The sequence below is a fragment of the Chelmon rostratus genome, chromosome 19 (genome assembly GCF_017976325.1).
Source record: "Chelmon rostratus isolate fCheRos1 chromosome 19, fCheRos1.pri, whole genome shotgun sequence".
Taxonomy (NCBI): Eukaryota; Metazoa; Chordata; class Actinopteri; order Chaetodontiformes; family Chaetodontidae; genus Chelmon; species Chelmon rostratus.
This window is the reverse complement of record NC_055676.1, coordinates 15,440,196-15,454,652: the sequence shown is the minus strand read 5'-3', so window position 1 is coordinate 15,454,652 and position 14,457 is coordinate 15,440,196. Positions and strand designations below refer to the sequence as shown.

The 14,457-nt window shown below is 42.2% G+C and overlaps 1 protein-coding gene across 2 annotated transcripts; it reads left to right on the top strand.

Moving 5' to 3' along the window:
• Nucleotides 1-526: 526 nt before the first annotated feature.
• Nucleotides 527-12,416, top strand: fam78ab (family with sequence similarity 78 member Ab). Of its 2 annotated transcripts, XM_041960624.1 has the most exons (3): nt 527-1,010; nt 1,802-2,105; nt 7,070-12,416. In XM_041960624.1, the coding sequence occupies exons 2-3, from the start codon at nt 1,843-1,845 to the stop codon at nt 7,593-7,595; spliced, it is 789 nt and encodes a 262-aa protein (XP_041816558.1). In that variant the 5' UTR covers nt 527-1,010; nt 1,802-1,842; the 3' UTR covers nt 7,596-12,416. The 2 variants fall into 2 exon arrangements, with proteins under 2 accessions (XP_041816558.1, XP_041816557.1); XM_041960623.1 differs by lacking the exon at nt 527-1,010 and having other exon boundaries at nt 1,042-2,105.
• Nucleotides 12,417-14,457: the final 2,041 nt, after the last annotated feature.

Here is a 14,457-nt window from a genome sequence, read left to right as displayed (position 1 = left end):
TACAAAGCAAAACACGATTGATCATATTCGATTATAGATTATACGTATCATTCAGCAATCCGGCCTGCCCAGACAAATCTTTATCAAAAAACTTCATTAGCATGAATGCTGATGTTAAGTTGTGTTGCCAAAACGAAATTAGTTAAATGTTTTAATAAGCCTAAAGAAAATAAAATAGATTAATAATTGCATGATAATATTATTAGTAGATTTTAATGAATTTATCTCCAAATTAAAACATGAAAGGGATATGATCTAATCACAAAAAATACTAGTTACACTGTTATTTTTAAAATAAATAAATAAAATATAATGATCTTCCTCTTTCTGTCGGCTAGCCTACTTACGACATTTATTCGGCATTTCACATTGTCCCAACAATGTGCTCTGAGATTATTTTCTGCTAGTTTCCGACACAAACCGCTATGCCTACATTTCCCAGAATGCCTCAGAGCGGAAGTGTCGTCCCAGAGACGCTTATAAAGCCGCTTCCCTGACGGCCGAGGTAGACCAATGCGTAGCGGGGTGAACCTGCCGTGGCAGCGATGGGACGAGCGCGGAGAAATGACGGGTCGTGCAGGACTTTCGGCTGAACTGCATCCCATCGCGGACAGGACTGCAACCGGCGGCTCGGTCCCACTATGTGACAGCTGGCAGCTCTCCCCTCCAGAAGCGTGATTTTTCTTTCTTTAAAAAAAATAAATCATTATTATTTGACTCTAAGAATGGATCCGGTGAGGTGGGCGCTAAAGTTGACCCGGCGGTGTCATCTGAATGTCGCGGGGCTCCGTCTCAAACTCGACTAGATTTCAGTGGTCGTGGAAAGGCTGCCGCTCGGTGGGACGGTGAAATTTGCAGCTATAGAGGAGAAATAACGGGAGCGGCTGTGAAGGAGATAACGGAATTACCTCTCTGACCGAAGAACTGTGTGAGCCGCCGTCCACTCTGCATTTCTGCAGGATTTCTCCCCGCTGAAGACACAGGAGACTTTCCAGAGAATTGTTGTATAGGTAGACTTCTTCTTTTTTTTTGCATGTTGTTTTTGTCGGCTAAAAATAGTCCACAATTTATGCAATTGCACCGCATGAGCCGCTAATCCGCACATGTGTAAAAACGTTCAGTACAACCCTCTTAAATCGTCAAACTACACTTTTTATTGTGAGGAATTGAGGTTATTGCGGATTAACCGGACGCCAGGCTGCTCCACATATGCGTGAGCGTCACCTCTGAGCTACCATTTGTCGTTTAGCGCACCGTCCAGCGCAACATTTCTGATTATGACTCTATCACCAGCTGGACGCAGGGACACTCAGCCTTTGCATAGTCCAGGGATTATCTGTTAATGACACAAAGAATCACACGAGAGAGAACATGACGCCAAGATGTAACATTAGTAGCTTTTGTTAATTATTTAGCTCATAATTACTTGAGCCTTTTACGCGCAGCTTTCCATTGGATGCATGTTGCCAGAGGTCCTGCTGTGATAAAGCACATTTAGGAGGCAATGACTCGCAGCATGAAAACATCCGTGCACGGATAAGGAAAGTTACTGTCCCTGCGCTTGTTTGCTGGAGTTGCGTTTACGCACCGGGAAGCATGCGCTCTGCAAACACGAAGATTTTCTAAGTCCGTCTTTTTCTTCTCTGAACGTAGTTTTGGATCAAAGGTGCATGGCTTTTTTTTCTTTTTTTTTTAAAAACACTTTTTTAACCTGGTAAGATATTTTTGAGGGGCAGAGCATGATGTGGATCCAACTGTGGTGATTTTCTTGCTGTATCCATGCGTCTCTCTTCTCCTCCAGACCTCTGGACGTTGTTGTGGACTGTGTTGCTATTTAATGCAATGGGCTGTATCCAGAGTATCAGGTGTAAGCCCAAGAGTTTCCGAGACAGTGTCATCGTCCTGGAGGTGAACAGCTCCATCGACCCCAACCCCACCAGCATTGACGAGTCTTCCAGCGTGGTCCTGCGCTACCGGACACCGCACTTTCGAGCTTGTGCCCGGGTCCTGGTGCCGCCAGTAGCCGGCAAAGAGACATGGACCATCGGCTGGATTCAAGCTTGTAACCATATGGAGTTCTACAATACGTATGGAAACAAAGGGATGTGAGTATCAGGGCACCTTTTTATTGCGTTGGCTTTGATAATTGTCGATAGGTGATGAGCAGCTGCTGAGCACATCTGGTTGAGTTCCAGGGATGAATGAGAAATATATGCGCTGTGTTTGGAATACTGAACACCAACACTAAAGCCCTCTGGTGTCTTTTTTTGCTGAGCAAATGTCCAAAGCATTCAGTCCACTATCATACAGTACATGACAAAGAGTAGCAGCAGAACCTGGAGGCTGGAACCTGTGAATGAATCCCATTTGCTTGAAAAATGACTGAAATGATTAACAGATTATTAAAATAGTTGCCGATTAATGTTCTGTTGAGCAACTAGTCAGTTAATCGATTAGTGGTTCAAGCTCTAGTCAGCGTAAGTAAGTGGATATGCTTTATTTTGGAACATGTATATTTTGTTAGTATCATCTAACTCTGACTAAAACATGAGCTCACTTTAGACATATTTTGAGGACGTGCTGTCACCCAAAATAAAGAACTACGCAGAGAACTAGAAATTATAGGGCACCAATTACCACAACGAATCGTCCCTGATATGAAAAGAGCCATTTTAGCCAGATTGAACTTCAGGAAAAGAAGTCCAACTCAAGCACATTATGCACTTATTGCCAAACTTTTACAATGGGCCAAGGGGAGCAACAGAAAGAGTCAGCGGCAAACATGAAAAGGGAACCTTTTTTCAGTGTAATTCGAGAGGCTGAGCTTTGAGAGTACTGGTGTTCCTGTTTTTTTTTTGGTTTTTTTTGTATTACAAAGGATGATAAAATGAATTGGAAATATTTTCCAGTAGTGAAACTTGTCTACGGTTGCATCTAGGTTGCCCAGTTGGACGCCAGCATCAATCAAAACATTCCACATAAGCATCTGCGTTCAGGAAGATGAGATAAAAAAAAGCTAAAAATAAAAAATTGACTTGTCTGTAAGAGCGCTTTAATATTCAATAAGTAGCTCGGCTATCTGGGCTGCAGGCTACAAAATACTTCAAAACCTGACAGATATGAGGGCAGGACATTGTGATGGAAAATAATTGGTATGACCTTTCAGATCCCTCCAGTTGTCAATACACAGTTATTCTGCACCAGCGGTTATAAATGAGGCAAACCTGGGCAAATTCCAGCTAGAAGAAAATATGCTTGTGACAGCGAGTGGTTGTTCACAGTCCATTTTTCATTCTCTGTCTCCTTCTCATCTCACTGTGAGTGTGTGTAGGGGAGAACAGTACAAATGTTAGACAAGCGGCGTTCATCTCACATCCTTTAGTGGGAAACCACAAGCGGACATGTAGCCAGAATTTGCTTTATCTGCGAGCGCTGCACGTCTAAGATTAGAGACACAGTCCGCTCCCCTGCACCCCCACCCCAGTGTGGCCCTGCATGTGTGTGTGTGTGAGACAGTGAGAGGACCCTCAGTTACTCTCTCTAAGTCCAACATGATCAATGCCTTTTGTAAGCTGCTTTTCTGTTTACAGTAATTGCCTCATTCATCCAAGACACATTAATGTATCGCAAATATTCACTCTTTTATCTAGCTGAGGGTTAATTGCCGCTTTTGTTGAAAATATCCAGTTTTTGAAACATAAAGTGAACAAAAAGCAAGAAATGAACAGATAATCAATATTACGCCTGTCTTCTGTCATGTGGCGCCAACTGACGGGATGCAACATAGACTGAACCCTTCATTTAAAAGGCCTTTTAATCTGAAATGACAAACTCTGACACAGAAGTGGGTCAGGTTAGGTTAAATGTCACTTTGTCAGCTGGTGAAGAGTAATCAGCACTTTCACGTACGATGATGTGCTTCAGTCACGTACCTCTAAAATGATCCGTGGCCAAACTGCAGCCAAAAAAACTCAAGAGATAACATCCTCAAAAATGGCTCCAGCATATGGTAAATACAGACAAACGACACTGCCAAAGAACAGTGATCACATGCTGGATCTAACCAACGTGTAACTGATACACGCATACAGTATATATAGCACTATGTATAGGGGTGTTGGAATGCATCCACCCACCTTTGCAGCAGTGTTTGCAAAGGCAAATCCCCTCTTTTTTTTTTTTCAACCCTGCTGGACCAGCTTACGCGCTGAAAAAAGTACATCATCGTACTCTAATATTACAGTCATGAAAGACCACAACAAGGCCACCTATTCTTGATGTTCATTTTTAAGTCGCTCTTGAGATGCAAGAGATGAGTCTGCTCTCGCTGAGTCTCATACTAAGTAGTTTCTTTGATGGCAATGGAGCTTGGGCGTGCTGTAATTGGACAGAACAGACGAGGATGGTAATGAGGATGATTTCTCCGTTGGCTCTGGACGATGCGCTCGGGATTCTGCACACATTCATCGCCTCTCCTCCCGTCTGTCTATTAGAATGGCTTTACTGAGGTACAGTTCTGTAGGTTTGTTCAGTATGCTTGTGCACTGTGTTTATATACAGGCACACACACACACACACAAGCAGGCTGATACCTGTACCTGTGTGTGTTGTGATTACGTTAAGTTTCTTGCATTACCCTGAAAATGTGAAGGTGCTAAAACAGGAACTGTAGAAGTGAAACTGAAAAAGGAATTTATATTTATCTAAAGTTTGATACAACTTGTTAACAGCATTTATGGCTATAATGTTTCTTAAAGTGACACAAAAATTACTGCCGATATTCTTGGAGAGCAGTGTTGTAGTTGCACACAAGCAGGTGGTGAGGTTTAAGCATGCTGTAATTGGTTAACTAATTGCATTGGCACCCTATTTCTTCACTTCCACTCCTACAAAATTGATCCTATCTTCATCTATGAAAAAAGCATCTCTTGGACGTCTTCATTATGTCTCATCAGATGCAGTTTTCATGCTCCAAACCATTTGTCCCCAACATGCAAATGAATGTGGCTGCAAAGTCGCAGAAACAGGAAGTGAAATTCGGCATTGTGGGTAGATGCACAAATCCTCAATGAAGCTGACTGCAAATAATTGCAATTACAGAGCCTGAGAAGTCAGCGTCCATTTAGAGTTTTGACAAAGAACAAATCAAATGTGGGTCACGTGATGTGCAGCACGCAGGGCTTATTATCACAGGAGGTTTAAAGTCATAGGTGAACAGGAAATTGCAACCATGCACAACAGTGCTTTCCAACCTTTTTGTCACCAGGCATGTTCCACGTGTTCATTTGAACTGATTTTAAACTGGATGTTATTTAACATTATTAAATATATAGAAGTGGGTATTGTAATACAATTAAACGGTTAGCGCTTAGTCTAGTTTGGTCAAGTTTGCATTTGTGGCACCAGCAGAAGAAGCTCGACATTTTCAACCATTTATAGACTTATCTGCTCACTTGCTCACTAGTTCTACACTCTTTCAGTCGCAGCCTGGTGTTCAGGTGTTGCAGCTCACCTTATATGTGTATGTACATATGTTCTTTTTAGTCAAATCATAATTTGCATTTTGGGAATCACTTATTACAATAACTGACACGCTCAGGAGTCAAAGTTGAGCGGTTCTTTTGTTTGTTTTTTTGAGTGATTCCTTTTTAACATCCCTGCAGTTCTGTCACACACGCTCACCGTCTATTGCAGACCATTTGGCTGTGACAAAGCAAGCAGCGAAGACACAAACAGGAAGTGAGACATATCTCTACAATGTCTCTCCACTCATGATCAAAGTTCCGTAGCGGGTAGGCGTCTCCACATTGTACCTGTGTGCAGCTTGCCGCCAGAGTTTGTTCTCGCTTTTGATGTACATTAAAGGAAACTTTTCCGTTTGCCTGAAGTTTTTGCGCTGAGAATCAGATGCAACTTATTCACTGCCAAAATATTTGCACTACTGAAGTCATCTGAGGTCATGACAAAACGGAAAATTGCTGCAAATTGTTTTGGAGGCACCAGTTGAGAGGATTATGTGATTTTTCAGACCAGAAATGTACACATGCACACACAAGAGCACGCATGCACACTCACACACACACACACACACACACATGCACAGGCCAGGCTATTATCATGCCCGACATGCTAATCTCACCCCCTGGGTGAATACATAAATCACAATTTGAGGCCAGGCCAGGCAGGCAGTAAGTCATGTGGCTGTTGATCACACTGTTATCTCCTCTGTCCTGCTGATCCTCGGCTTCAGGGAATGAAAGGTAATCTTTTTCCTGCTGTGGGCAGAAAATCGATGGGCGAACGGACCAGAGGTACCAGGTCACTTAAGTCGTTCTGTGCCGCCTGCTGTGTGTGTCACAGTATTTTATTGTTGTGCAGCATTTTTCCTCAGCGGTTTGAAAATTGGTGGAAAGATCCAGCTGTGAGGCTTTGAGTCAGTTCTGTCATGTGCTGTTAGATAGAGGGTGATATCAAGAGGGACACTTCTCACACCATTGGAAAGCAAATCTCAGCTATCTATACAGAAATGACTCGACAGGAGAGCTTTTTCATGTGAAATCTTTGGCTTGGTTTAGTGTGCCAGAGGTTAATTTAAAGGATAATTTTGGTTTGTAAGAACTGTAAGAATAATTTTTGGCCATGATTTATACCAATAATATAAAAGATAAGATCAATAAAAAGAAGTCACTTGAAGAAAAGACAAAAGCAAACTGTTAAATTATGACCCAAACTGCCAGCCGTACATCCATTTCAGTTACAGACAACTTCCTGGTTAAACTGTGGCTTTCTGTACTTGTGCATGCAGGACTTTTCCTGTGCAGTTACACAACATTACACATATGCTCACTTCCGGTTTTACCTCCAGAGGAAGTGGCTTGAATAAAAATTTCTTGTTGGTTGTGCTTCACATGTTTCATGTCATCATAACCAGTACAAATGATGGCCAAAATTATGATCAAATGACCAAAGTAGTGATAAACTGCAGTTGTCATTTAATGTCAACAGCCACTTCATGTCTTTCAGCTCCATTTTAGGGTAAATCCTCATCTGTGACTCCTTACACTTCCAGGTCGAGTTGGGAGCTCCCTGACCTGCGTGATGGTAAGATCCAGGCCATCAGCGACTCGGACGGGGTGAACTACCCGTGGTATGGCAACACCACGGAGACCTGCACAGTCGTGGGCCCCACCAAGAAGGACAGCAAGTTCACCGTTAGTATGAATGACAATTTCTACCCCAGCGTGACCTGGGGCGTCCCCGTCAGCGACAGCAACGTGCCTCAGCTTAGCAGCATCCACCGCGACCAGAGCTTTACCACGTGGCTGGTGGCCATCAACCAGGCCACCTCAGAGACACTCGTCCTGCAGACGATCCGCTGGAGGATGCGGCTTCACATCCGAGTGGACCCAGAGAAGCCTCTGGGTCACAGGGCCGTTCTGAACGAGCCCCTGGCCCAGGAACAGCCCCAGATCCTGGGCAAGAATGAGCCCATCCCCACTAATGCCATGGTCAAGCCCAACGCCAATGACGCCCAGGTGCTGATGTGGCGGCCAAAGAATGGTGACCCTGTGGTGGTCATCCCACCCAAATATTAACCTGTTTCACTGACCAGACTGGCCTTGGATACCTTAACAGTGTCATTCTTTCTGTTGTTCCTGCTCGTCACCAGCTCTCACTGCTTTAACCCTTTCCCTGTTTTCAGCCTCTATATTCTTCTGTCTTATGTTTCAAAGAGACTGACAGAGAGAAAAAAAACAGGCGGAGACGAATGAAACCAGCTCTGAGAAAAAGACCAGCTGTTGCTTCGAGGTTGGGGGCTTGAACACACTTTTAAAACTGGAGCGAACAAACTGCAACCATTCTACCTTCAAACTGGGTCGGGTCGCACTGTGCTAAATGAGATCATTGCAAAAATGAAAAACTGGAGAATTTCTTTGTTTTTTATTTTCATTTTATATTTTGGCCGTTCGGGCCAAGTGACGTGGGGTTTGTGGGTGTGTGTGGATTTCAGTATTGACATGACCATATCTGCGCACATGCTACATACATGGACAGGCGCAAACCTTGTGTATGAATACCAGTTGTGTTTTTATTTATGGGCTGGGAGAGAGTGCATTCAATTTTGTTTGTCGTCACAGACGAATTGCATTGGGTGACGCACGAGATTTTAGTACTTTTTTTAAAAACATGCAAGACATTCAATCCATGCTGCCTTAAGTTTACATCGCTTTCCACTGCAAACTTTTTAGCCTTAAACAAAGTGCAATGCAGTATTTTGCTCATTTGTCCCAACTCTTCCAGACTGTTGGTGCTGGCATGTGTGGGTTTAGGACAGGAACGATGCCACAGAAGAAGAGCCGGCTCTGAAGCTTTTATGCTCAGTTGCATTTACCTGACAAACGTATTGTCTCACGAGCACAACCAGCGTTATGCGTAAACACAGTTATACAACCAAGTTAAGTAGCTGTGTTTCAAGTGCATTACACAACAGAAGAGATGCGCTGCACCGACGGACAAACAGAGAACAGCAGCAAAGCCGACCCTTGTCAATAGCACTCAACACAATAACGTGCAATAACAACTTGAGCAAAAAGTACTCAGAAGCGCTCCTCAGTTAACCTCATTTCATTCACTTTATGCTGTTTATAGGCAGCCGTAGCAAGTTTTCCTCTGTCTGTATCACTCCATCTCAGGGCCCCCTTTTTCGCTTCCTTCCCTTCTCTTTTTTCATCCACCCTGTCTGGCCTACTCTCTCTTGCCACAGCCAATAACTCTTTGCATTGCTCACAATCAATACTTTGATTAATAAGCAGTCACGCATGGGGAAAAATAACTCTTAATAACTAGAGAATAAAAACAGCAGTGTTTTGAAAAGTTTTCGCCACTCGTCTGACAATCTTATACACATTGCAACTGTTCCTTTAAATCAGCAACATCCCTTTTCTTTCTAAAATATTAAAATCCGAACATGTCTGTCTCTTAACTGTCGTTGTCCCTCATCTTCATCTACACCATTGCTCTCCCTCCCACTCCTCCTGCTGCCTTCCTCTCTTCTCTCTCTCTCGTTTTTATCTGTTGTCGGGGCTGAAAAGCAGAGCAGGAGGCATGCAAGTTTGATCCTGACTGCTCGGTTGGCATATAGATGACCCACTTCTCTGCTTTGCCGGTTGTAGCCCCCGCTGCAGAAATGTGGGGCTTTCCTCCCTTTATTTCACCGCCAGCAAACGCACGACACAAACGTGCGCATAAACAAGCAGCTCTGGTCAGCTAAATACCAACGTTAGATGAGATGGCGCCCATTTAACCTTTTAATCTTTGAGAAGGGCTTCAGCTGTAAACTGAAAACTCTTTTAAAAGCAGAGAGAAAAGCTGAATTTGCCACCAGGGCGTTTTATCTCCTTATCATGGGAAGCCAAAATATGAGTAAAAAGTTACTTCTGCACACACACTTTATCTGTTAATGAGTTAACATTATGCAAGTTCACTAGGCCTGCCGAGTCCCTGTGTTTTTGGCTCCAACCAAAGAAATAATTTGCATGCAAGTCTGATCCACTCATGTATTTCACAAAGATCAGTCAGCTGCTGCTTTCAGTGTACAAGCATCTCTGTTTGTCGACTGTACAAAGCACTCATCCATCAAACTTGGTTCAGGCCATATTTTTTGTGTTTCATGGGATATTTTGTTCATTCTGTGATTACAAAACAGAAATATTTTGTGATTTAACTCAGTTTGATTTGGCTGCTATGTCAAAGCCTGTAAAGGAATAGTTCAGCATTTTGGGAACCACAATTATTCACTTTTTTGCTGGTAATTAAATGAACAGCACTTTCATGTCTGCATGCTAAATATGAAGCTACAGCCAGCTGCAGGTAGCCTAGCAACATCATCAAGAAGGGGGAAACAGCTAGCCTGGCTCCGTCCAAATGCAATAAAATACCCTACCAGCGCCTCAAAAGCTCAATAATTAACAAATTGTACCTCATTTGTTTAAGACGTACAAAGTTTAAAAATTGTTTTAATGTCTTTATGCTAAGCTAACCGTCTCCTAGCTGCTTCTTCAATATGCACAGATATCAATCTTCTCATCTAACTCTCAGCAAGAAAGTTTCCCAAAATGTCTCCATATTTCTTCAACTGTGAGTGAAATGGTTCCAAGTTTAAATCCAATAATATGAGAGCGCAACCTTACACTCGATGGAGAATTAGGTAGCTAAAGGCTCTGCAGGGCACCATGCAGATTAATGCAGTAGAAGTCAAATAATATCTGGCTGAAGCAGAACTCAGACATGCAGTCTTGATGTCCATTCAACGCCACTAGCTAAACTGTTCACGTAACAGCTATATCAGACAGTCCTGCTCGGCTTGGTTCAAGCCTCCGCTCCAGGCGGGGTCGCAGGGCCTTGGTGGTGAAGGGAGAAGGAGAAGAGGAGTTAAAAAGGCTACTGGGTGACTGCTGTCATAATTAGATCTGCAATGACACACTTGCATGCCCTAGATGGACCGCGCTGTGCCGAGTCGTGCCGTGCAATGCAAAGGGCTAGCTTGAGTCATGGGTGAGGTTCGAGTGAGGTCAGGAAGCAAAGGTCAGGGTCAAAGTGTTTGTGTGAGGGGGGGCTGCCAGAGTCTTAAAATGTACTCGTAGAGAGTCGAGCGCCTGTGAGGGATTGAATATGAGGGTGACAACAAACTGAATCCATTTAGACATTAAAGCCAGCTCAAAATAACGTTGACATTTGCAAAGCACAACTTGGATGTCAACCACGAGTCATTTCAATTTGAAAGAAAGCTGCAGCCTGCAACTCAGTGACCTTTAACCCAGCGTAGTGTGGGAGCCATCTTTGCATCGTGGACTGCCTCTTAATGTGTTGCGATGACCTATGGACACTAGTACTCAAGCTGGACTACACGTAATGTAATTAAACCTCGACAGTGTGAGTGTGTGTGTGTGTATGTGTACACATTCACGTGAGCGTATGTGTTAAATCCAATTTGAGAGACTTAGGCAGGATGAGGAGTTTCACTGATGTGCTTCTGCTGTTGTTGAGTCATGATTCCTCCTCTCTGTGTGTCTCTCTCACACAAACACACGCTAACAGTGCAGGGAAGGTAATGTCCTTGTCATAAAACAGGGCCAGAGCTTGCCCTCACAAACACACACAAACACCCCGAGGGGAAAGGAGCAGGCCTGGCGTGGTATCTGATTGTCACAGCAGTGTCACATTGGCAGTGTGGACTCATTTATCAGCCCTGCACGTGGACCATCTGCACACATGCACATGCTAACAAAGCCATATGCACATACACAGCTGTTTACTAATAAGCAGGAAGTGATATGTGTATTTCTTGTGTTGTTAAACTAGAGTGAGAAGGTTTTAAAGAGAAATGGAAGTATTCAGGTGATTGAGTGGGTGCCTGTCAACTATCAACAGAATTTCATGTTGTATTGTAGGAAAAGAGCACTAATTGTCTTCTGTGTGTGTGTTCAAGTTTGTTAATGTTGTGTTACTGGTGTGTATTTTATGTTCACAAAACAGAAGAACTTCATAGATGCTTTATGTGCTTCCTCGACTAAGAATGAGAAAAACATACAAACAAAACTGCACATTGTTCTGTTTGCTGTATGGAGGGCAAAAAGTGCCAAAATTGGACAAAGCCAAAACTATGCAGTAAGACACTGTGAGTGACTTGTGAATTCAAAAACCTCTTGGCACTTATAATAGGCCTGTTTTCAATTGTTTTTTGATCATTCAATGCATTTAGCATATTAATATAACCAGAGAAACATCATAAATGCACAATGTAGCCATGTGGACGATTCTTTGTTGTCGTGTTTTCTGCTTGTCGGGCTGTGCCAAGTGAAAGAAAGCCTCCTCTCCTAAACCCACGCCATTACAGTTCTTCTGAGGGCTGCTACCTTTGCTTCACATCTACTTTATGTTGTTATTTAACCTCCATCCGTGAATAATCATCCCAGTATTTAAACCAATAAAACACCCCAAGTTCACTCTCAGGACCACCTGCCTTCATTTCCTTGCTTTTCTTTTTGGTTTTATCCCATGAAAAAGAAAAGTTAGTATTTGTATTGATGTTCTCCTTACTTCAAACAATAACAAAGTCCTATGGTTTAAATACAATCCTAATTATAGCACATAAGATCATATGAGCAACTACGTATGCTTCTCATTTTATTTGGTTTGTTTTACGGACATACTGAAATAGTTAAAGCAGTTTGTGTTCTTTTGTTCAGCTTTGACTTTTACACCAATACTTGAAAATGGGTCAGTGCTGGCAAATATTTAAAACTGTGAAAATGCACAACACTGGGGAAGCAACCCCTGAAAAAAATACAAATGAAAATTATATATATATGTAAACAAAGGTCTTTTTCATGAATAAATAAAATGTATAAATATTATCAGTTGTCTTTCTTTTTCTTTTTAGCTGAAATGTCCCACAGTGACATTCAAATACAAAATCTGCATTATTTAATGTTTTTTTTATATGTAAGGAGCCTTACAAAAAAAATGTTTGGCAGAAAGCTCATATTGTCATTTTAAATTCTCAGAAATAAAAATATGTGCTAACAATTGAGCTTTTCAGGTTATTTTAGCCCAGAGATTTCTCTTTAGTACTTGAATGAATTGAATGTTTTTTATTGCAAATTTTGCTGGTCTTAGTTTAATATTCAAACTGAAACCAACAGCCTTTGCTGTCCGGTAGATACACTGTGCATTAGTCTACTAGTTTCATCTATACATGTGCCACTTCGGGGTGATTTCCTCTCCAAACATGTTGGCCTGTGTGTCCACTCACACTGCACAAATCAAAGAAGCAGATATGCTCTGAGCGAGGACGACGACGCGCAGTCTTAAGTGCTGAATTGAAAAATCTGAAAAGCCTGCACGCATACGAACAAACCCTGAGGCTACACATATACACGGATGAGCACATGACGAACTGTACGGCTCCGTCAGCATCGGAAGGGATGTTACTGCCCTATATAGGTCTCTTTTTGCTAATGACAATGATTAAATGCAAAGAAGATGGGACGGGAAAAGAAAGGACATATGGTGGAATGGGATAAAAATCGAGACAGAAACAGACAAATAATACAGTAGAGATTAAAACTCCCATAGTCAGGGATTATGTTGGTTTGACATACATACCGTGAGGTGACGTACGTGAGGAAAAACTGACTCAATTAGAGAAGAAACTTAGCAAGAGCAGTTGTTTCATGTTTTTCCCTCACGGTCAAAGATCTCAAACTACTGAACACATACTACCGACCAACTTGACAGTCTCTCACCATCAACATCAGCAAAACAACAAACCAGAGAATTAATATTTCAAAGATGAGGCTGAAAATATTCTGTTTTTTCATATTTGTCAATATGAATCCCATGAAAGGCCAAAACTAACAATTTGTTCATTTCTGACTTCCCTACCCAGCCTGCAGCATGTTGTCTTTAAAAGCAACTCACTAATATTTGATTAAATAAAAAAAAAAAAAAGCCTGATAATTTCCTGAAGCTTTCTTTTCTTAGCAAACGTTACTCAAACAGGAGTAAATGGAGCGTTTTTCAGCTGTGGATTGATACACATTTGGTGTGCTTGTCAGTATTTAAAGTGTGTGGGACTGACTTAAAATTAGACACAGTGCCCATGTTCATCGGAATGAAGGAAATGTGTCACCCAGTGCTAAAGTGTGGCTCACTCATGTGTTTTCAGTAGGTTTTGGAGAACAATGGAGGTCCATGACACAGAAGAGTAATTTAGGCTTTGACAAAACACCCACTGCTTGTTAGCTGCATCTTTTTATTGCTGATTTTGGTCCTTTCGGGGGATTTGATGACAATAAGAAAAATGTAGACTATCTCTGGCCTGATCCTTTCATATGGCTCAAATTAAAGCTACGGTGCGGCACCCACCGACACACAAGCATAGGCTCAAATTAATCAAAATGTTTGAATCTGAATGAAGTCATTGAAATGCAAGAGGACAAACAGGTATGCTGAACAGCAATAATAGAGGAGGACTTTTCTCCCACCTCTTTTACGCTGCACCTCCATTATAACTCTTTAAGGAGTTCTAAAGGGACTGCAAAGTGCTCTATGGGGTTCCTTAACTTTGAGTTCATCACTTGGTTTAGAATATTACCACATTAAGCAGGAAGGTAAGGACTTAAAATTAATCTCTAGTCCACGGCATAAGCAGGGAGCTGATGTTTTCCCTTTCAGCACAGGCTCGGAGGATCCCTGCAGATATGAAGGACAATGACTCACAAATTTTAAGACAAGGTTGGGATTTAGCCACTGGTGGTTTTAATGAGAACTGGAATCTCTCGATAGCACTGAAGTAGAGAAGACAGAAGGGCTGATAAGGTTAAGTGACACTGTACTCGGATTTACTCAAAACTCTTCCTCCGATCCTATGGCATGTCAATTTACCAGATAAAA